Genomic DNA, 24743 nt, shown 5'->3' with positions numbered 1-24743 from the left:
CAGGGACGATACAACAAATGGAATGCTAAGCAGTCAGCCGCAGACACAGATAGTCTTTCAAACAGCTGCCTTGCTTGTGGGTAGGCTACATCACCATGGTCTCTCCCCTTCCCTCTTGTTCTCTCTGTGCAAACACACGCACACACTGGTGTAGCGGTGCCAGGAAAATAACCTGTTCCTCAGCGTAAAAAAACTAAGGAGCTGATGGTGGACTACAGGAGACAGAAGTGTGACGTGGTGAGGTTGGACCCAGGTGTAGAGAAGAGACCAGACCAGGAATCAGTGGTTAAGGATAAACATAATAGTTTACTGAGAAACGGTAGCCTCAGGATCACAGTACAGTTGGAAGAAAGACAAAAACAAACACTGTCTCGACAACTCACTCAGGAAACGACCGCACACAGTAAACAATTTAAGCTTCTGCAAAGAAAAACTGAAACACACCTCTTTTAAAGGGGAAATCACAATGAGTAGTAGAAAACACCTCTTTTAAAGGAGAAATCACAATGAGTAATAGGACACACCTCTTTTAAAGTGGAAATCACAATGAGTAATAGAATACTCCTGAGTGTCATTATTATCTCTAAGATGGTCTCTGCTGCCCTCCGGTGTCAAGTGGAACCATGGCGAGAAGAGGGAGCATGCCCCCATCCACATTGACAGGGCCGCAGTGGAGAGGGTCAAAAGCTTCAAGTTCCTTGGCGTGCACATCAAATCACAGTTTATTGGTCATGTACACAGTTTAGTAAAACGCAGGTGCAGCAAAATGCTAAAGTATATTTCTTCAATAGTGCAGCGATATCTAGCAATAGCAGACCTGAAATTGTGAGGATCTGAGATGGTCCCACCACACCGACACCATTATGAAGAAGGCGCAACAGAGTCTCTACAACCTCAGGCGGCTGAAGAAATTCAGCATGGCTCCTAAAACCCTAACAAACTCCTACAGCTGCACCATTGAGAGCATTCTGTCGGGCTGGATCACCACCTGGTACGACAACTGCACTGCCCCCAACCGAACGGCTCTCCAGAGGCTGGTGCGGTCAAGCCAGAGCACGCTGCCTGCCGTCCAGCACATTTACAGCACCGTATACCACAGGTATGACAAAACATTTATTTTTACTGCTCTAATTACGTTGGTAACCAGTTTATAAAAGCAATAAGGCACCTCAGGGGTTTGTAGATTATATGGCCAATATACCACAAACCCCCTCGTGCCTTATTGCCTAAGAATATATCCATATATTACATTTGTAGTCATTCTGACATTTTTTAAGTCTTGTCTATAGTTTTTTATGATTTGATTATTTGTGTGACATTTTATTGCACTGGGATGAGTTGATAACACAAGCATTTTACTGCACCCACTATAACATCTGCTAAACTATGTACGTGACCAACAAACGTTGATGTCCTACTGTCTGATAATATCAATGCCTACACCCTTTGATGGACATGGTTTTAACAACCTCTCATTCAAACTGAGACAAGTTCCCAGTACCTTCATTGTGCTGCCAATAGCTTCTAGTGATGCTTTGTTTTGATAACCAGCCAGACTTTGAGCCAGCTTCAAATATCTCCCTTCAATCTTCAATCAAACTGCCATTTCATCTTTTGACAGAAGTCCCATACAACACAGCACGTTACCCAATTATTGCAATTATATATTTTTTAGCCCTTACTGAAATTCCCATTAAAACTTTTCACGCAGAAACTCTGTCAGCCATTTCTCCGCAGCAACGTCTTTGTCCCACAAACACTAAAACTTCCGGAGCTGTTTCTATACCCTGTGTCGTGATTTTTTTTAATCAGCTCTTCTCAGGGGCTGAAGGTTGAGCCACAGCCATTGTTATCCTCAGTTAATTGGGTCAGTTGATGGTGCAAAAGGTAGAACATTGCAGCACAATACACTGTAGATACAGTGCCTTCAGAAAGTATTCACACCCCTTGTCTTCTTCTTCTTCTTTCACAAATGTATGAAAAATAAAGCCCTAACATATCTTGATTACGTAAGTATTACATCCCCTGACTCAATATGTCTTAGAAGCACCTTTGGCAGCGATTACAGCTGTGAGTTTTTCTGGGTAAGTCTCTAAGAGCTTTGTACACCTGGATTGTACAATATTTGCGCATGATCATTTTTTCATTCATCAAGCGCTGTCAAGTTGGTTGATAATCAATGCTAGACAGCCATTTTCAAGTCTTGCCATTGATATTCAAGCCAATTTAAGTCAAAACTGTAACTAGCACTCGGAACATTCAATGTCTTCTTGGTAAGCAACTCCAGTTTATATTCGGCCTTGTGTTTAAAGTTATTGTCCTACTGAAAGGTAAATTTGTCTACCAGTGTCTGTTGGAAAGCCGACAGAACTAGGTTTTCCACCAGAATTTTGCCTGTGCTTAGCTACATTCCGTTTATTTTTTATCCTTAAAATCGCCCTAGTCCTTTGTATGAATAACATTCCACCCATGAGGCCACTAGTCATTTGACTGCAGGAAAGGGCTACAGCGATGTTCGGGATTGGAACATAACAGAAGAATGCTTCCTTAATCAATAGCAGCAAATCGATTCTAGCCTACAGGGGAAACGCAAACAGGGAGTATGTTACCGTGACGCTACAGGGGAAACGCAAACAGGGAGTATGTTACCGTGACGCTACAGGGGAAACGCAAACAGGGAGTATGTTACCGTGACGCTACAGGGGAAACGCAAACAGGGAGTATGTTACCGTGACGCTACAGGGGAAACGCAAACAGGGAGTATGTTACCGTGACGCTACAGGGGAAACGCAAACAGGGAGTATGTTACCGTGACGCTACAGGGGAAACGCAAACAGGGAGTATGTTACGGTGACGCTACAGGGGAAACGCAAACAGGGAGTATGTTACCGTGACGCTACAGGGGAAACGCAAACAGGGAGTATGTTACCGTGACGCTACAGGGGAAACGCAAACAGGGAGTATGTTACCGTGACGCTACAGGGGAAACGCCAACAGGGAGTATGTTACTGTGACGCTACAGGGGAAACGCCAACAGGGAGTATGTTACAGTGACGCTACAGGGGAAACGCCAACAGGGAGTATGTTACGGTGACGCTATAGGGGAAACGCCAACAGGGAGTATGTTACCGTGACGCTACAGGGGAAACGCCAACAGGGAGTATGTTACCGTGACGCTACAGGGGAAACGCCAACAGGGAGTATGTTACAGTGACGCTACAGGGGCCAAACCCCAACAGGGAGTATGTTACAGTGACGCTATAGGGGAAACGCCAACAGGGAGTATGTTACAGTGACGCTACAGGGGAAACGCCAACAGGGAGTATGTTACAGTGATGCTACAGGGGAAACGCCAACAGGGAGTATGTTACAGTGACGCTACAGGGGAAACGCAAACAGGGAGTATGTTACAGTGACGCTATAGGGGAAACGCCAACAGGGAGTATGTTACCGTGACGCTACAGGGGAAACGCCAACAGGGAGTATGTTACAGTGACGCTATAGGGGAAACGCCAACAGGGAGTATGTTACAGTGACGCTATAGGGGAAACGCCAACAGGGAGTATGTTACAGTGACGCTATAGGGGAAACGCCAACAGGGAGTATGTTACAGTGATGCTACAGGGGAGACGCCAACAGGGAGTATGTTACAGTGATGCTACAGGGGAAACGCCAACAGGGAGTATGTTACAGTGACGCTACAGGGGAAACGCCAACAGGGAGTATGTTACAGTGACGCTACAGGGGAAACGCCAACAGGGAGTATGTTACAGTGACGCTACAGGGGAAACGCCAACAGGGAGTATGTTACAGTGATGCTACAGGGGAAACGCCAACAGGGAGTATGTTACAGTGACGCTACAGGGGAAACGCCAACAGGGAGTATGTTACTGTGACGCTACAGGGGAAACGCCAACAGGGAGTATGTTACAGTGATGCTACAGGGGAAACGCCAACAGGGAGTATGTTACCGTGACGCTACAGGGGAAACGCCAACAGGGAGTATGTTACCGTGACGCTACAGGGGAAACGCCAACAGGGAGTATGTTACCGTGACGCTACAGGGGAAACGCCAACAGGGAGTATGTTACCGTGACGCTACAGGGGAAACGCCAACAGGGAGTATGTTACCGTGACACTACAGGGGAAACGCCAACAGGGAGTATGTTACCGTGACGCTACAGGGGAAACGCCAACAGGGAGTATGTTACAGTGACGCTACAGGGGAAATGCCAACAGGGAGTATGTTACAGTGACGCTACAGGGGAAACACCAACAGGGAGTATGTTACAGTGACGCTACAGGGGAAACGCCAACAGGGAGTATGTTACGGTGACGCTACAGGGGAAACGCCACCAGGGAGTATGTTACAGTGACGCTACAGGGGAAACGCCAACAGGGAGTATGTTACAGTGACGCTACAGGGGAAACGCCAACAGGGAGTATGTTACCGTGACGCTACAGGGGAAACGCCAACAGGGAGTATGTTACCGTGACGCTACAGGGGAAACGCCACCAGGGAGTATGTTACAGTGACGCTACAGGGGAAACGCCAACAGGGAGTATGTTACCGTGACGCTACAGGGGAAACGCCAACAGGGAGTATGTTACCGTGACGCTACAGGGGAAACGCCACCAGGGAGTATGTTACAGTGACGCTACAGGGGAAACGCCAACAGGGAGTATGTTACCGTGACGCTACAGGGGAAACGCCAACAGGGAGTATGTTACAGTGACGCTACAGGGGAAACGCCAACAGGGAGTATGTTACCGTGACGCTACAGGGGAAACGCCAACAGGGAGTATGTTACCGTGACGCTGAGGCGAAACTGATCTCAGTAAACAAAGATATTTCTGGAATGACAGATAGAGGTTGTGGCTCTACAAAGTCTTTCTCATGAATAGTTCACCTCTATCACCTCAATCTGTCAACTGCATTCCAAAATAACAGAAGTATGGTATAGCATTAGACAAATCGAACAATAGACAGGATCTTATGAATGCATTGACAATGTACTTCAAGCGGAAAGGAGCTATGAATGTGAAAACTAGGGCCCACCACAGAGAAGTGAACATAAACACGAACACACACGGGCGTGTGCGCACACACGCACTCACACGGCGCACGCACACGCAAACACACACCAGCCACAGCTGGAGTTTCTTTACAAATTGAATAAATGCAGATGGCATGGCATTCTGAAATTGTTTTCCATATTAAATATACAGCCCCAGATTCACAAATTACACATGAAATAAGATCAGGTCTCATTCCAATTCATTTCACATCACAGGGGGAATATGCTAATGTTTAGTTGGGGGAGAGGCAGTGAGAAAATGGGAAATTGGATTAAATACAGCCTGAGGCAACTAGGGAAGAGGATGACTAGAACTAGAGAACTCGCATTTTCTGACAAACAGGCTAAGCTCAGGTGCCGTACGAATCAAGCATCAAGGAGTGCTCATCTAGGATCTGGTTCCTCGCTGTCCATGTAATTTTATTAATTGTGATCTAGAAGGAATTACTGATCCTAAATCAGCACTCCTAATCTAAAACGCTTGATAAATTGGAGCCCGTGTGATCGCTATGAGCTAAAACACAGCTCCACGTCTTCATTCCAAACCACTACCACCCTGCGCACAGATGTAAAAAAAAAGGCAGGGGAATCACTCCAGTCCAATTTGCTCAATATTTCTCAAATCTCCTGCCCCTTCCAATACGAAAAACAGATTTCACAGGAAAAAGTCCTAGTCAAAGAGAATCAGCTAATACATTCTGTTCTGTGAAACTAAGCTACTAATGCCGATGGCCTTTGTGGAAACCAAATCTTTAGACAGGACTAATGGAGAGTTCCCTTAGCCTCTATCCAACACGACACCTTACCAGTGTCTATCATGATGACCTAATTCACTGGCTTCTTCTGCAGTCTCCCAGCTGCTAGTGTAGAGATGACAGAGAGAGAGACTACAGTACCATGGACAGCTCACTCTCTCCTGGATCTCATAGGGCTGTCTGGGGTGTAGACAAGAGGCCACTGGGCCACATGCTAACTTTAGCCACACCGGTCACCTAATATCCCTATGGGCCACCATGCTATAGATACTTGTTTCACCACACAGCCATATTGGAAAAAGCGAACCAAAGCAAACCACATGCAGTAGAGAATACTAAAGTTGAAGGACTGTTGGTGCAAAACACACATCAAATTAAATACAGCAGAACATGTGTTTAAACCCAAAAAGAGGTATGTTTGATGGGTAGTCTGCTTTTGAAAGGATTTTAAAAAAAGACCAGCCCACAAAAGAAGCAAAAAGAACTGTCTGGCAAGCTAGTCATAAGAAATTGCTAATTTTTAATCAGGCAGAGACAAGTTGGCAAATGAATAGTCCTCGCCTCACAACATCAATATATAGGAGGATTCATATGTTCTCAAGAAAGAAAGAATTGTGAATTGATTTTCTCAGAAAACATCGGGTTGCATGAACATTATTCATTCCCAAGAAAGAATTGTGATTTTGGTACAAATTTGCATCCGTCCTATACATACATACAGACACTTACACATCAATGAACACATGCTGTGCATCGAACAACAATAGGCTATTCTAACAAAATTCCTACAAGTTTTTCACATGAACATCATTGAACACTGGGCACACTGGAAAACTGGCACTACAACCAAAATATATTATTATTGGCCCCTGTGCCAACACTGGAAGCAATAAAAGCTCTCACACGCTGCTGTGCATCACAATCAAACACTGGCACTATAAAACCAAAGCAAATCATTGGCCACGGTGCCAAGTTCCAACATCATCTCTGTAAGGGCCCCAACTCTAGGGGCCCTAACACTAGGGGCCACACAACAACTGTCAACACAATTACACTGCAGGGTTTCACATAATTTCTCTCTCCCTCCAAGAATGCCAGAGGTTGTTTCCTGAGTGCGGCATGCAGTGCCTCTCCAAATCCCTGGGAGGGAGTGAGCGAATGAGAGGGGGATTAAAGGTCTAAATGCCAGCAGATGAGAAAGAGAGAGTGAGAGAGATGCATGGAGAGATGGGGAGAGAAAGAGAGAGAGAGAGAGAGAGACAGAGAGAGAGATGGATGGAGAGAATGGGAAAGAAAGAGAGAAAGAGAGTGAGAGAGATGGATGGAGAGATGGGGAGAGAAAGAGAGAAAGAGAGAGCGAGAGAGTGAGAGAGATGGATGGATAGATGGAGAGAGAGAAAGAGAGAGAGGGGGAGCGAGAGAGAGAGAGACATCACACTGGATCTCCAATCCAAAAGGATTAATGTTGGAAACAACTTCACAGCCGAGTCTACGTAGAGTATGTCTATGGAGGCCATAACTCTCTGCTGACTGGAGTCTATTTAAGAAATCAATGAATAAGTCAGTTATACCCAGCAGTTATTTAGCCATAATTAAAATAGCTGTTAAAAGTTCATATAGCTGTTAGAGTTACACATACACATGAGGTTCATAATATCAATGTATGAACATGTAATAATGACAAATAATCTGTGTACATTCCTCACACTGAAGCAGGTAATGTGATACCTTGTCACGTGTTCCTGTTGAATGTATTGTAGCTAGTCCGCTCTAAACGCTTTTTTTCTGACCAGTGTCAATGTCCTAATGTATATTATGCTCTCTTGGGGCATTACTGAGGGATGGTGACTGCAGGGAGACTTGTAATTCAGCTATCCAGATGGTCGTAAAATCCTGCGCTATTAAGTGCCATATAATGCATGCGTAATAGCCGTTTTTCCATTACATTATGGAATTACCACTCTGCACATATCGCACAGGAGACATGCACCCACTTAAGTGCAGATTTAGTACATAGTACACACCTCGTTCATCTTGTATTTTGACAGTGATTTCGATGAACGGTTCAGTCTCCCTGTCCAGGCGCATGGCTATCACGATATCTCCACTCTCCTTTCCCACGTTGATTGGGGTAATATCTGTCTTCGGATAAACCAGCTCAAAGGAGGCTGCCTGAAACCTGGCTGGGCTCAGGCTCATAACGACAGAACCGATGCTTGCATCTTCGGAGACATTGAGGAAGACCATGCTACCAGAGTCCAACAATGCCCTATGCATCCGCCCTGCCCTACCCAGGCTGCCCAACTCCCCTGTCTGGCCTGGGCGCAGTGGGCACCACTGTCGTGGGGTAACCGTGATCTCCACACCCTTACTGATTCTGCAGGGCCAACCATGGTCTTTAGCAAAAACATAGAACTTGATTGCAGATGGGAGGCCCAGTAGGGAGTCCATCAGCAAAACTTCGCCAGTTTTTGGTACCACATAGAAACTGCCGTTTTTGGGAACAGGGAAGTACGTCAACTCTGCGTTCTTTCCACTGTCCGCATCAAGCGCTTCCATCGTGTGAACCACAGACCGGAGTGGAGTCGCGTCATTCAAAGTTAATTTCAAGTCTGCATTGCGAAAAGTGGGTTCGTGATCGTTGGTGTCCAAAACATCCACTTTCACCGACGCAACCTGAAAGGCAACATGGCCCGCTGAAACGCATGTTTGGCAACACAAACTTACACTCAGTAGGTATTCGAAGCGCTCTTCCCTGTCCAAAATCCTGGAAGTTTTGAGCAATATATTTCCCTGTTTATGGTGGGCAAAGACGTGGAAATCCTCGCTGCCATTCCCATAGAGTTTCAAGTGCATTCCCGATTCTGGACACCATTTTTGCGCGTTGATGCGCTTCACAGGAATGCTTAGTCCGTTCACTTTTGATGCCTTCGGCGAGTTCTCAAATACATGCCCATGAAAGAAAGGCAGTCTATCATCCGTTTTATATCCAAAAACAAACAGACAGTAAGTCAATACAATATACAAAATCATGGTGGTAACAAGTTGTACCACCGAATGGTTCAGGAGTTTCATGTGTGACAGCAAATCAATGAAAGGCAAAAATAAAATGCCCCCGTCTGGTAAAATCAAAAAGCTGTCACATATTTGTCCGACGTCTGCTCCGTGAATTGACCTGGGTCTACTGAACTTTCACCTTAGTATCCGGTGAGATCTTCCGACTGTCTGTCGCTGTTCCATGCAGCACTACGTGCAATCCACCGCTGCAGGCAGTTACTGGTTGCTCGCTACCAGCAGCGTTCAGCTCTGGCGTGCTGGACAGCGCCAAGCGCGGGGGCGTGGCGCATAGGGACGGAATTCTCGGAGAACCCAACCCCATGTGACCGCCTGGTAGCTGCTTGCATCCTGGGATCTAGTCCATTCCACTGCGGTTAAGAAGTCTGTGACCAAATAAACTACTTGTGCAAACATGAACCATTGAGCACTCTCAGTTATTGATCTCCACTCTTTAGCCCGATGACTTTAGCGGGAGTCAAATACAAACGGTGAAGCAGTTCTCTCCTGGCACAGTCAATTCCAACTCAGATATTCAATGTATTGTGGAAAGCTAGGAACATGACACATGGTAGAGACAATACGAATGGGCAACATAGTGGCAAATTAGGAGTCAAGGTTAGGCTGCTGTGAATGAGAACTCAAACAAAAATACTTTTTTTGTGAGATGTAGCCTTTTAATAGAGTGAGAAAAGGGCTTTGCAAACTGGGCAGTAGCTCTGTGCTGCCTGTGTTCTGTGTTCAGCAGAGTGTTAACAATCAACACTATCACTGGTCCATGCCTACCCAGCCACCAGAACACCCCCAACATTGTTATCTTCAAGTGCAACACAAAAATTCTCACAGTAATTTCATGGCTCATGACAATTTGACAACAGCTAAATATGTGGGTACGGACTTAAAATGTGATGTTGCCAAATTGTTTATAGTGTCACACATTAGATAAGAGGGTAACAACATGATGGAACCTGGATGTTTGGTTTCATCCAGAACTCTCCTGTAACCTCTGAGGTGAGACAGACACTTGCGGTACATCTACATTTTTCACACTTCCCCCAAAACTTGCACACTCCCTGTCGTGGATTTATAAACATTGAATTGGTGTAAGCATTGGCTGGAGGGAGTTTCACCCATTGTTAAATCCATGATGGCAGTGTGCAACACGCTTGGGAAGAAGGGGGTCAAGGGCTCCTTCCTGGCCAGTACAGAAAGAGGATGCTTCTCTATCCTAATGAGATCTAAGAGGTTACAACTGTGTTAGTTACATCAATTATTAATGAATATGAGTGCATGTTGTTTGTGTATTAACCTCACTTGACGTGAGAGAGAGAGCACAAATACCATGTATAGATTCCATATTCATAATGATGATCTGAATGTCATAAACAAATGACACCATTTTTATATATCATATTACATTATGAATGCACTACTGCAACTATCAGTGTAAGAGATGACACGAGTAAGCACAAACTGGCACACCTAAGGGAGCGCGGTGTACTTAGTGTGTGTGAAGGTGGCCAAGATTCTGCCTGCAGGGATGAAAAACCAACAGGTTGAACACACACACACACACACACACTACAAAAAAAAAACACGAGGAATACAAAATCTGTGAGAAACCTTTTTTTCATCCCTCCTACAGCAGAAATAGGTGATGCCTATTCAGTTGCACAACTGAACTGAATGCATTAAACCGAAATGTGCCTTCCACAAATAACCCAACCCCTCTGAATCAGAGAAGTGGGGCGTCTGCCTTAATCATCATCATAGCAGTTGGCGGTTAACTCCCTTGCTTAAGGGCAGCACAGCAGATTTCTCCACCTTGCCAGCTCAGGGAAGGCTACCTGCTGCAAGGGTACCATGGGAAAAAAATACTACCTACAGCCCGCAGCTAGCTTCATGCTTACATTTGGCCTGATTCAGACTTAGGAAGTGTATGCCTTTCCTATGCGTTTTGAATTAAGCACTTTTCAGTATTTGGTATTCAGACCTAACTTACACCGGTGAGCAACGAGTTCTTTGAGAGTTGTTCCCTTATGTGTACTGAAAAGGGTGAGTTCCAGACCCACCAGGTAAGGCCCCTCCCTTGCATGCTGCCTGCCTGAACTGGGACAATTTGAGATCCCTGTTTTTCTACAATCAGAAGACTACAATGGCCAAAAGGCTATTGACAATCAAAGTAACCATTACTGCCGTAGTTTAACATAGCAGTGACCCTTTCTCCTGTAGTCTCAAAATGATTCAACATTTTGTTTCATGTAATAAGGTTTATTTTCTACTTAAAATGGAGCACATGTAACAGAAAAGAAGACTGGTCTCAGCACCAGTGTAACACACGTGATTGTACTTCGTAACACTCTTCTGTTGTGTTTTTAAAGAAAGGACTGTACAGACAGCGATCCCAGCTGATTGGTGATTATTCTGACGATAGACACATGGAAGCACATTAGATATGCAGGACAATGGTATGTTGATGGCTGTAGATTCGGGATTCTTCGCTTGCATGTCAATATCAGACTGGGTACAATGACAAAAATGTACTGAACAAAAATATAAACGCAACACACAACAATTTCAGAGATTATACAGAGTTACAGTTCATATAAGGGAATCAGTCAATTGAAATATATTCATTAGGCCCTGCTCTATGGATTTCAAATGACTGGGCAGGGATGCAAAACAGAAAGGAAAACGCCACACATTGCTGTTCATGCTCCCAGGTGATTTTAATGATACAATGTTTCGACCTTAAGGTCTTCATCAGGCGTTAAGGCCAAGAGGAGACAGTGTGTTCAGCCTGTGGAGCCAGAAAGATTCCCTTTGAAGAAGTTTCCTCTCAATGTCCCCTAACCTGCGGGACATCTTGACCATTTCTATTCCAATGTATCTCAGAGAACTAATAGGATGTCCAGCTTGTACAAAATGAACAGCAACCAGATTGCTTGTCTCACCTGTCCGTATGTTGCTGCGGTGCTCACTGATCAGGGGGGGGGTAAATGAGTTGCACTTGTACGTGAAGCTGCATTGAGCACATTGGCCTGGCCACCGGAACCTAATTACCCTCCGGAACCTTGTCCAAGAAAGTTTTTCGCTGCTGGGTAATCAGATTTAACCACAAAGTCTCTCACATTTGGTGACCATAACATGGGGGATATTTAAAATGGGTTTCAATTGTGGGACAGTGTCAATAACGTACCAGTGCTTCCTGATAATGTCCTGAAATCAAATCAAATCAAATTTTATTTGTCACATACACGTGTTTAGCAGATTTTATTGCGGGTGTAGAGAAATGCTTGTGTTTCTAGCTTTAACAGTGCAGTAATATTTAACAGTCATATCTAACAATTTCACAACAATACACTCACATCAAAAGTAAAGGAATGGAATTAAGAAATGCCTTCCCCAATGGTGAGTATTGGGTGAAGCATGATGGGGCATGTTCTGCCTTTTCTTTAACTTTTGGTTGAAGGCTTTCCAACTGTGTCAGTCCTTCAAAACAATCATTGGCATGCAGGGATGCAGCTATGGGTGGGCCTTGGAGGGCATAGGCCCACCCACTGGGGAGCCAGTCCCAGCTAATCAGAATGAGTTTTTCCCCAGGTGGATGGATTATCTTGGCAAAGGAGAAATGCTCACTAACAGGGATGTAAACATATTTGTGTCCAACATTTGAGAGAAATAAACATTTTGTGCATATGGGACATTTCTGGTATTTTTTATTTTAGCTCATGAAACATGGGACCAACACTTTACATGTTGCGTTAATATTTTGTTCAGTGTAGTACAATATACAGTAAATTTAAGTACCTGATGATAGACACATGGAAGCACATTAGATGTGCATTACAAGAGTATGTTGATGGTTGTAGATTTGTGATTTGTCTGTTAGAATATAAATAACTGTAAATTAGCAGGGAGTTAATGCAACCATTACAATAACAGCATGCTGGCTAACTCGCTCATCCCAGGAAGCCCCAAATATCTAACAGGTACAATACTGTATATACATCAGGATATGTACAGTATTCAATCATATGAAATGTCATTCAAATAAGTTGACTCACCCACATAAGTATACCTGGATCAGTGGAGGCTGGTGGGAGGAGCTATAGGAGGATGGGCTCATTGTAATGGCTGGAATGGAATCAATGGAACGGTATCAAACACACCACAGATATGGAAACCACATGTTTGACTCCTTCAGATTTTCCATTCCAGCCATTACAATGAGCCCATCCTCTTCCAGCTCCTCCCACCAGCCTCTACTGACCTGGATGCACATGTATCATGCTTAGGCTAATGGCTAGGCTAATGTGGTCCTTTGTAGCTCAGTTGGTAGAGCACGGCGTGTGTAATGTCAGGGTATTGGGTTTGCTTCCAGGGACTACCCATACGCAAAATGTATGCATGCATGACTGTTAGTCGCTTTGGATAAAAGCATCCGCTAAATGGCATTCATTATTATTATTCTACAGATGGCGACAATTAGCATAACTCTCCGTTTTGGCCCCTTTCCAACCAAACATTCCCTTGTTCATAGAGCAGGTTTGCTGCATGAGCTAGGCGGTGGAGACCAACTACAGCCAGAGAGGAAGAGGTAAAGAAATCGGCCCAACTCGGTGGAAAAATCTGGCGCCAGGCTCCAGGTTTGAACTGCCATGCTTGTTCTGCGATCCATTATGATTCCATGATGATTCCATGAAGTGAGCTACATGTCCCAAATTATGGAACAACTTGTAGTGCGTTAAATATGATGCATTATTGCTAGGAACCCACAGGATCAACCACACCGACATGACAGAGGAAAAGGAAAACCAATGATGTAATGGTATGTATGATGCGAAATGTAGGCTAAATATTGAGAGAAAACAAAAACAAAATAAGCCCATTAATGTGACAGTTTATAACGTGTGTGTGTATTACTGATGGCTAATATCTAACATTATACAAATTGTAAAAAATAAAATATTACAAAAAATGAAGAAAAGTCCTGGCTGAAATTAAAACATTCTAGAGCACATAAGAGGTTACATTTGGCCCGAATGTCACTGCACGAATTTGGCTTGTCATCTCATTTGGCTTGTCATCTCATTTGGCTTGTCATCTCATTTGGCTTGCGTCAAAGAGTCATCCCTGCAAGTTATTTAAAAGGCCATACGATTTCAATTCTGCGTAACGGCACAGCATTTCATATACTTCACTGTAGGAAGCGGCACACCAGTCATGTTGATTTGATTCAGTTTGCTGCCATATGACTGGTTTCACATTTGTCTCCTGCGAGAATGGTCTTATTTCTATCGGGCAAAAAATACATGTGATGTTTTTCCACTTGCAACCGACAGTTTGGTCGACCTTATTCGTCGTTTCCTCGCACGTAAAGCTGGCGGAACTATGAGAGAATTAAGTCAAGGTCAGAATATGGCGTATCTGTAGACACACACCCGCTACACCTCCAACTCTTTGATCTCCACCCAAACGCGTACTTTGCTGGCACTGGATTTTCCCCATGCATAAATTCAAGGTCAGAATATGTAGAGAGGAAAGTGCATTAAAATGGAATGAAGTTATTTTTATGGACGCGTAGGGGAGAGTGGGGTAAATTGAGCAAAGAGCTTAGTTGAGCCACCGCTTGTTTTTAGGAAACCATATACAAAATTAATAATTTGATGAAATATTTAGGAAGATTCCATTTCATGGAGTCTGTGAAGGAAGAAACAACATGGAAAAAGTTGTAAGCAAGTTAGGTTTTCACCAAGACAAATTTTATTTGTTGTGTTAGAGGTTTCATGATGCTTCGATCTAAACCAAAGTAGATAATTTAAAGATTGTTCTATGCATCATTTGGGGTCTCTATAAGCTTCAATTTGAGGTCCTGAACCTAGCATGAAAGTGCATCCTTGAAGCAGTGTGGGCTAATATAGTAAAAATATTTGCCATGTGGCAAGATGAGCAAATTTAATGTACTCTTCCCAGGCATAATGCAAGGCATTGTAGCAGGGATATGTAGTAACACCAGGGCCTGGTCTATGTTAAAAGTGCTTTAAAAAAGTGGTGTTAAGCCTGTGTTAAAATAAGTTTAAAATGATTAAGACAAAAATGTGATTGTGTTGAATTGTGTTTGGGGAATAAAGATAGACATGGTTTTTAAAAGGTAGTGGTAACATTTCATTCAGTACAGAAATTAATAGGTGGCTCAACTTACCCTGTCCCGAAGCTCAACGTACCCTGTCCCGAAGCTCAACGTACCCTGTCCCGAGGCTCAACCTACCCCATACCCAGGGTAAGTTGTGCCAAGAGACTGTAATGTTTACATCCATTCTAATTATTTCCAGGGATACACCACATCCTGAACTATATGTCGATATCTTTGTTAGAAATCATTTTATATTTCCCTTGACTGAGTGATACTGAATGTAAACATGGCTCAACTTACCCCACTCTGCACTAACTCATGTCTGAATTCCCCCTTCATGAATAATTGACCAAATCCATTCCCTTCACTCAAGTAGAAGCAGCTTTAGCTTCTTAAAGGCAATGGTTGAAGTGGGCTACAGGAGCAGTACTTACTGTAACTGATGTAGCACATTTACCTGTGTCTGTGCTCTGTCTGTGCCTTAGAGAGAGAGAGAGAGAGAGATATGGAGAGAGAGAAAGCAAGGGATGGAGTGAGGTGGCAGAGGGGATGCCCCTGAACTGCGGAATGTCCACCTTGCTTGGATGAGTTGAACAATAAGGAAGGAGAGGGATGATAGCCATGGCCTTGCATTGTGCTCTGAAGGTTAACTGCCTTCCAAAAAATAAAATGAATGAATACATTGATGGATGGATGGCCAGACAGACGGATGGACAAAACAATGAACCAAGGAATGAATGAAACCCTTGGTGAATAACTAGGCATCAAAACTATTATTGTAGTTCAGTTCTACATTTATAGATTCCCTGTCCCACTCCTCAAAGGAAAAGTTTCAAGTTTCAGGTTTTTATTGTCACGTGCATTAGTACAGTGAAATGCCTTTCTTGCTTGCTCTTTCCCAAAAATGCAGTAGTTTATATCAGTACTACTATACGTCAAGTAGAATAAAAACACACAAGAAATAGAAATCAGAAGAACAGGAGAAAGTAAGTGGCCTATACACAAGGTCAGTTCCAGGGTCAGTGCCAGTACCATATTTACAATGTGCAGGGATAGTGGCGTGGTAGGGTTAGATATGTATAGGGGTAGGGTGACTAGGCATCAGCATACACACTGAGTGTACAAAACATTATGAACACCTGCACATTCCATTACATAAACTGAACAGGTGGATCCAGGTGAAAGCTATGATCCCTTACGGATGTCACTTGTGAAATACACTTCAATCAATGTAGATGAAGGGGAGGAGACAGGTTAAAGAAGGATTTTTAAGCCTTGAGACAATTGAGATATGAATCGTGTATGTGTGCCATTCAGAGGGTGAATGGGCAAGGCAAAATACTTAAGTGCCTTTTGAATGGGGTATGGTAGTAGGTGCCAGGTGCACCGCTTTGTGTCAAGAACAATCAACAGTTTCCCGTGTGTATCAAGAATGGTCCACCACCCAAAGGACATTCAGCCAACTTGACACAACTGTGGGAAGAATTGGAGTCATGGGCCAGCATCCCTGTGGAATTCTATCAACACCTTGTAGAGTCCATACTCCGACAAATTGAGGCTGTTCTGAGGGCAAAAGAGGAAGTGCAACTCAATATTAGGAAGGTGTTCTTAATGTTTTGTACGGTGTCGGCCACTCATCTCTGCCTTTTTCTGTGTTCACGTCTAACCACATTGCATTTTGAAGTATAGGAAATACCACCCATTTTCAAGTCCATTCTCTCATTTTTCATGCCTCTGACATGTGGTAATGGTAAAAAGTGGTGTAGTAGCCTACAGTTTTCTTGACATTTACTTTCACCCCGGCCTATATATCACGGTGACAAGGCATATGAACTAACAGGTTATAGGGTAAACAACACAATTATCACAACAAATAGGTTGTAATATGACTTTTTTCCCTGGCTTGGCTTCCCACGCACCGCTACTGTTGTACTCAGTGTATGATAAACAGAGTAGTAGCAGTGTAGATGATGATTTTACGTGAGTGAGTGTGCGTGTGTGTAGAGTAAGTACGAATGTGTGTGCATGTTATGTGTGTGTGAGCAAATTAAGTGTTTGTGTGTGTGTGTGTGTGTGCATACATGGACCTGTGTGTCAAGATTTTGACTGTATGACTTAATAATAATAATAATAATTGTTAAATTAAAAAAAGGGCAAATTAAGTCATACGATCAAAATCTTGACACACAGGTCCATGTATGCACACACACACACACACTTCATTTGCTCACACACACATTCCATACACATACATTCATACTGACTCTGCACACTAAGTAGTATTCCTGTGCTTGTAGCTCTTCAGGCTATTAGTCCTCAATAAAAGCCTTGGGAAACTACTGTAGCTACTGTAGCCATAAAGAATCTGTATAAATAAGGATATTTCAACTATTGCTAATTAGCCCAGAGCTGTAAGCCTCCCTCAAGGGACCACCTAGTGAACTACTTCAGCTACACTGTAACGGCATAGAAGTGATCATTGTGCATTAATGAACGGTTAAGAAGATACTCATTAGTTATGAACAGAGAATCATACTCAAAATCGAGTTTAGTCTTTTACGTTTCTCGATTATCATGGGGGAGGGGGGTCGTCATATACACTATCATCTTCTGCAACGAAGTATCAAAGAACAGACTGAGATGAGTGAAAGTTTTATTGTTGGATGGTTTTCCAATGTGTGTGTGTGAGAGAATATATTCTTCACATTCCTCCATCTCAAAGACATTTAGTCACGAAGGAAGCCCAGAGAATAGCATAGGTCTATGTCATTGTAAATGATAGTAACAACATTGTCTACCTAATAGGCTGGTTCTAACTAACAAACACACACAAGGCCTTGCGCCAACAGGGTCTCTTGTGAAGCTCAGCGGAGAGGCTCTCTTATGGCCATACTGATTAGAAGAGCTTGAGTCCCAAGCCAAGTGATTACACTCGCAAATAATAATTGATTAAAGGGAGACCTTGTTGCCGCTCTGACAGAATCATGCTATCCTACTAGTTCACTAAATGAATTCCTCTACTATCAGAGGAGCTGGGAGATAATTATGTCGTTAAAAATGAACTGAAAAGATCATCAGTACTAGATGTCTCTCTCAGATATCTCAGATATTGTATTTATCTGAGAGAGATGGTAGATGTGGGAATTAGATAATGATGTACTATTCAGATTAAAAAGAATTGATGCGTATACAAACAGATGAAATACTTTCCAGAATGTCCCGTTCATTATACGAAGGCGAGATCATTAGAATATGTTCTATTGTATAATTCTATTGTATAATTCATTCTCTGGATGAAGGTGGGGGAAACGGACTAATATTTTTTACTACATTGGTTAAGCCATATAGGAAGATAGATTGCCAAGTTTCGGAATGTCCATCGTCCACCGTCCACGCTTGTCGCTCCGGATGTCCTCTTCTTGTGGCTTTAAAATCTCGCCCACTCGGCCAAGCTTTAAAAAGCAGATGAAAGGTGTCTGGCGCCACCTTCAGTCCAGTCAACATATCGCAGCCTCTCTGGTTATTATTAAGTGCTCAGACTCATAGTGTCCTGTCAGGGAGAGCCCATCTGTATTGGCTATTTCAAATGTCAAGAGTTGTATATTTTTTGATGTGGTGATGGTTTGTAGTAGAGTAATCTTGTGAGTAGCATCAAAATGTATCTCATGTTCAAACATGCATGATTGCTACCTGTTTACCTGTGAAGTTAAACACATGCACCACCTGACAAGAGACTGCTCTCTAGTTGTAAGAAATTACAGCTCAAGAGAAACAACTTGATCCTATCATAGATCCTATCAAAATGGCCAACTTGATCTCAGCGCATTTCGTATCATTCTGTATGTAGAGCCGAGACACTCCAATTAGCATGATATGTTACAATTTGTATGCTATGGATGTCCATCATCCATTTCGGATGATATGTTATGAATTATAATTTGTATGTTATGTTAAGAATTTGCTAAATATACCATATGTTACTAATTTACAAAACATATTCAGTACCAGTCAAAAGTTTGGACCTACCTACACATTCAAGTATAAAAAATAAAATAAACTATTTTCTACATTGTAGAATAATAGTGAAGACATCACAACTATGAAATAACACATATGGAATCATGTAGTAATTTAAAAAGTGTTAAACAAATCCAAATATTTTTTATATTTGAGATTCTTCAAAGTAGCCACCCTTTGACTTGATGACAGCTTTGTACACTCTTGGCATTCTCTCAACCAGCTTCACGAGGAATGATTTTCCAACAGTTTTGAAGGAGTTCCCACATATGCTGAGCACTTGTTGGCTGCTTTCTTTCACTCTGCGGTCCAACTCATCCCAAACCATCTCAATTGGTTTGAGGTCTGGTGATTGTGGAGGCCAGGTCATCTGATGCAGAACTCCATAACTCTCCTTGGTCAAATAGCCCTTACACAGCCTGGAGGTGTGTTTTGGGTCATTGTCCTGTTGAAAACAAATGATAGTCCCACTAAGCGCAAACCAGATGGGATGGCATATCGCTGCAGAATGCTGTGGTAGCCATGTTGGTTAAGTGTGTCTTGAATTCTAAATAAATCACAGACAGTGTCACCAGCAAAGCACCCCCACACCATCACACCTCCTAATCCTCCATCCTTCATGGTGGGAACCACACATTCGGAGATCATCCGTTCACCAACTATGCGTCTCACAAAGACACGGCAGTTGGAACAAAAAATCTAAAATTTGGACTCATCAGACTAAAGGACAGATTTCCACTGGTCTAATGTCCATTTCTCGTGTTTCTTGGCCCAAGCAAGTCTTTTCTTCTTATTGGTGTCCTTTAGTAGTGGTTTATTTGCATAAATTCGACCCTGAAGGCCTGATTCACGCAGTCTCGCCTGAACAGTTTATGTTGAGATGTGTCTGTTACTTAAACTCTGTGAAGCATTTATTTGGCCTGCAATATCTGAGGCTGGTAACTCTAATGAATTTATTTTTTAAATTTTAAAATTTTACCTTTATTTAACCAGGCAAGTCAGTTAAGAACAAATTCTTATTTTCAATGACGGCCTAGGAACAGTGGGTTAACTGCCTGTTCAGGGGCAGAACGACAGATTTGTACCTTGTCAGCTCGGGGGTTTGAACTTGCAACCTTCCAGTTACTAGTCCAATGCTCTAACCACCTACCGCCCCTATCCTCTGCAGCATAGGTAATTCTGGGTCTTCCTTCCTGTGGCGGTCCGTATGAGAGGCAGTTTCATCATAGCTTTTGATGGTTTTTGCGACTGCACTTGAAGAAACTTTAAACGTTCTTGAAATGTTCCGCATTGACTGACCTTCCTGTCTTCAAGAAAAGCTGTTCTTGCCATAATATGGACTTGGTATTTTACCAAATAGGGCTATCTTCTGTATACCACCCCTACCTTGTCACAACACAACTGATTGGCTCAAATGCATTAAGAAGGAAAGAAAATCCACAAATGTACTTTTAACAAGGTACACCTGTTAATTGAAATGCATTCCAGGTGACTGCCTCGTGAACCTGGTTGAGAGAATGCCAAGAGTGTGCAAAGCTGTCATCAAGGCAAAGGGTGGCTACTTTGAAGAATCTCAAATATATTTTGATTTGTTTAACACTTTTTTGGTTACTACATGATTCCATATGTGTTATTTCATAGTTTTTATGTCTTCACTATTATACTACAATGTAGAAAATTGTAAAAATAAAGGAAAACCCTTGAATGAGTAGGTGTGGCCAAACTTTGGACTGGTACTGTATGTTACGAATTCCAATTTGCTGTGGCTAACGTTAACTACGTGGCTAACACTAACTTAGCTTGCTGGCTAACGTTAGCTAAGCTAGGAGTTAGGGTTAAGGTTAGGAGTTAGGTTAAAGGGTTAAGGTTAGGGTTAGCTAAAATGGTTAAGGTTAGGGTTAGTGGAAGGGTTAGCTAACATGCTAAGTAGTTACAAAGTAGCTAAAACGTAGTAACCATGTGCTCTTTTCACCCTTTGCTCTTTCATCTAAACTACTACATAGCCTAATAACAATTCCATAAGAAAACTATACTTGCTTGGATTTTCAATTAGCATATAGGATGTCATAAAAACGGTAAAACCTCAATCCATTGTTGTGCATCATATAAAATCTCAGACTCAAAATAAAGGGCAACATCCCTCTACAGGAAAAGGTTGGTTTAATTGCAGAATAAATTGGTAGTACAGTACAGCAATAAAACCACTGCCACATCGCTCCTATTTTACATGACTTTTACATTTCTCCGATATATAACATACATTGGTGTTCAGCTTATGATACAAACGACAATACATACATCAGTATAATAATACACAACATAACATACAGACAGGCTCACAGAGCAACTTAGCTCCGTCACTTTCAGACAACAGATGGCTGTGTTAGTACACACACAATAAGACACAGCATTCAACCGCCATTTTGAAATGACCTCCTGGGCCCATATTCATATAGCATTTAAGAGTAGGAGTGCTGATCTAGGATAAAATCATCCTTGTCCATTAGTGCTGAGTGATTAACTGACATTTCAGTTATTTTTCCGTATTTTAACAACTAAACTGACAAACATTGGTTCAATTATTTGAAGCCCATTTTGTTCAGTTTTCTGTAAACTCAATGCACACATTATGCAGTTTCTCTAAAGAACAATCAGATCAAGCCCGAACTCTGTGATGTTGTAGTAGTTTCCAACAGGCCAATATTCTACATTGTTAAGCTCAGAAAACATGAACTACAATGACCATAATCCATTGAGCACCTACTGGTCCGGTTTGTTTCTTTTACGCCAACTACGTAAAAGAGACAGATTAATGTGCGATCGAGAGAGAGCTCTCGCTTCATGAGGTATTTTTTCTTGAAAATACATCATTTAAGTGTTTGATAGTTGGTATTCAGCAGTCATAAAAGTATGCCTTATTTACTTTGAAGAACTACTAAAATAGTGAGAGTGTGCAAAGCTGTCATCAAGGCAAAGGTTGGCTACTTTGAAGAATATAAAATTTAAAATCTATATTGATTTGTTTAACACTTTTTTGGTTACTACATGATTCCATATGTGTTATTTCCTAGTGTTGATGTCTGTCACGCCCTGACCATAGAGAGCTTTTTATTCTCTATGTTGGTTAGGTCGGGGTGTGACTAGGGTGGGACATCTAGGTGATTATATTTCCATATTGGCCTGGTATGGTTCCCAATCAGAGGCAGCTGTTTATCGTTGTCAATAACTGGGGATCATATTTAGGGAGCCTTTTCCATTTGTGCTTTGTGGGATCTTGACTATGTATGGTTGCCTGCATTTCGGTTTGCATTTATTGTTTTCTTTGAGTTTCACTTCAAAATAAAGAGGATGGAACTATACCACGCTGCATCTTGGTCCATTTATTACAAACGATGTGACAATGTCTTCATTAAAAAGCTGTCATCAAGGGCCTCCCGGGTGGGGCAGTGGTCAAGGGCCTCCCGGGTGGGGCAGTGCCACCAGAGACTCTGGGTTCGTGCCCAGGCTCTGTCATAACCGACCAGGAGGTCCGTGGGGCGACGCTCAATTGGCCTAGCGTCAGCCGGGTTAGGGAGGGGTTGGCCGGTAGGGATATCCTTGTCTCATCGTGCACCAGCAACTCCTGTGGCGGGCCGGGCGCAGTGCGCGCTAACCAAGGTTGCCAGGTGCACGGTGTTTCCTCCGACACATTGGTGCGGCTGGCTTCCGGGTTGGATGCGTGCTGTGTTAAGGAGCAGTGCGGCTTGGTTGGGTTGTGTATCGGAGGACGCATGACTTTCAACCTTCGTCTCTCCCGAGCCCGTATGGGAGTTGTAGCGATAGTAGCTACTAAACAATTGGACACCATGAAATTTGGGAGGAAAAAAAAGAAGAAAAAAAGCTGTCATCAAGGCAATTGTTATTTCATAGTTTTTATGTCTTCACTATTATACTACAATGTAGAAAATTGTAAAAATAAATAAAAACCCTTGAATGAGTAGTTGTACTGTATATGTAATCGAACCGAAACCAAACAGACCTCAAAAAGCACTAATCACTAAGCACCATTGTCCATATAATTGTATTATAGATTCATTATACACGAATCAGCACACCTACTCTGAGACACTTTGTGAATACAGGCCCTGATCACTGAGTCTAAAGGAAAGGTGCCTGGGCTGATTCATTAGGAGACAGAGGGAATAGACAACCACAGCCACTAAGCCCACAGACAACATGGGAAATAGGAATACAACATAAAAATACATTTGTACGCAATTCATTACGTGAAATTTGTCCATTGGCCACCCATGGCCATTCATTGAATCTTTACACATTGACACTCGTTTTCCCTTTCATTTCATGCAGTCTTTTCCTGTCGAAGATGAGTGTTCATTCATTTCACTACTAGAGCTTGCAGTGGCACCACAGTTCTGTGGTCAGTCCCAAGTAGATACTACCGCAGTATCCTGGATGCTGCTGCAGTATCCTGCAGTATCCTGGGGGCTGATCTGTCGTTGGAGACCGCCTTGCGGAGCCTCACACCTCTCCGTATGGACACCAGCATGTCCACGCCCTCCTGGGGCCTGTGTGGTGGTTGTTGTGGGTGTTGGGTTACAGAGTTGGTACCCATTGGGTCCACTGGCAGAGGGTCCAGAGAGGAGAAGGGGAACTGACCCTCGCCCAGGGCGTGGGCGCTGGCCGCGAGCTCTCCGATCTTCTCCACCAGGTTGTGGCGGTTGGCTGCCAGCTGGGGGTCCTCCTCAAGACTGAGGCCAGTCATGCCAGGGGGCTGCTGGGCATAGACACTTTGGTCCAGCCCCCCTCCGGAGCTCCAGGCGGTGGTGTCAGGTAGGCTCAGCCGCTTGGGGGAGGCTTTCATGTACTCCAAGGCACTGGATGGAGTCTCGTCCCCATACAGGTACTCTTCGCTTCCCATGCTCTGGATAAGGCTGGGAGAGTAGCTGGGGGAGTAACAGGGGGAGTAGACAGGAGAGTCTGGCACCATGGGGGTCTTGACTGGAACGATGGGGGGGCGGATGGCGATGGGGCCTGAGGTGGACGGTGTGCGTCTCACCCCCGTTTTGGAGGAGGGGGTTCGGCGGATGGTGGCTGTTCCAGAGGTGATGGCTCCGTGCCTCCCATCACGCCCTCCATCACCCCCATAAATCACTCCATGCATACCACCAGGAGGGCTCACTCCGGCGGGTAACCCGGCGGTGCTGGCCGGCCTCTTGGTCTGGATCATGCGGCGGTAGTTCTGGGCGATGTTGCTGTGGCGGGGGATGGTGGAGGACTTGTCGAAGTCAGCCTCCCTGCTGGTATCAGCGTCCCCGTTCAGAGAGTAGCACTCATAGTCAGACCCTGAGAACAGCAGAGAGAATGAGACAGCCGGATCCTATTGGATTTTCTATACAATTTCAGGTACTACTGTTAGAAGGGATACGTGTTGTTATCTGGTGTTGATCAGAGTATGTTACCCTGTGAAGGGATGGTGTCCTCTGAGCAGCAGGGTGTGTTGGTCTGGGTGCTGTAGCCACTGGAGTACTGCAGAGATTCCCTGCTATTCTTCTGCTGCTCTATACTGAGACCACGGGTCAGCACCATGGCTAGTGTACTGGCTGCTGGGGACATGGCCTCACCGCCGTGCTGTGTGCGCACACACACACACACGCACACACACACACGCACGCACACACACGCAGAGAGAGGGAGCGAGAAAAC

The 24743-nt window shown here is 43.6% G+C and overlaps 2 protein-coding genes across 5 annotated transcripts in view; both read right to left on the bottom strand.

Moving 5' to 3' along the window:
• LOC112253481 (neural-cadherin-like) overlaps positions 1-8392 on the bottom strand; it is a 107678-nt gene extending 99286 nt beyond the window's left edge. The window contains exon 1 of the mRNA XM_042322757.1: positions 7858-8392. Coding sequence (XP_042178691.1) covers positions 7858-8392 — 535 coding nt within the window. The remainder of the gene's footprint in view (positions 1-7857) is intronic.
• Positions 8393-22978: 14586 nt separating this feature from the next.
• The window catches only part of LOC112252550 (protein MTSS 2), a 36292-nt gene continuing 34527 nt past the window's right edge, over positions 22979-24743 (bottom strand). For all 4 annotated transcript variants that reach the window (XM_024423857.2, XM_024423854.2, XM_024423855.2 and 1 more), the window contains 2 exons: positions 24500-24668; positions 22979-24383 (listed from right to left, as the gene is read on the bottom strand). In XM_024423857.2, coding sequence (XP_024279625.1) covers positions 23476-24383; positions 24500-24668 — 1077 coding nt within the window. In that variant the 3' untranslated portion in view covers positions 22979-23475. The remainder of the gene's footprint in view (positions 24384-24499; positions 24669-24743) is intronic.

Source organism: Oncorhynchus tshawytscha, linkage group LG06 (genome assembly GCF_018296145.1).
Source record: "Oncorhynchus tshawytscha isolate Ot180627B linkage group LG06, Otsh_v2.0, whole genome shotgun sequence".
Lineage (NCBI taxonomy): Eukaryota > Metazoa > Chordata > Actinopteri > Salmoniformes > Salmonidae > Oncorhynchus > Oncorhynchus tshawytscha.
Note: the sequence above shows the minus strand (reverse complement) of the source record. Positions and strands in the feature narration are given on the sequence as shown.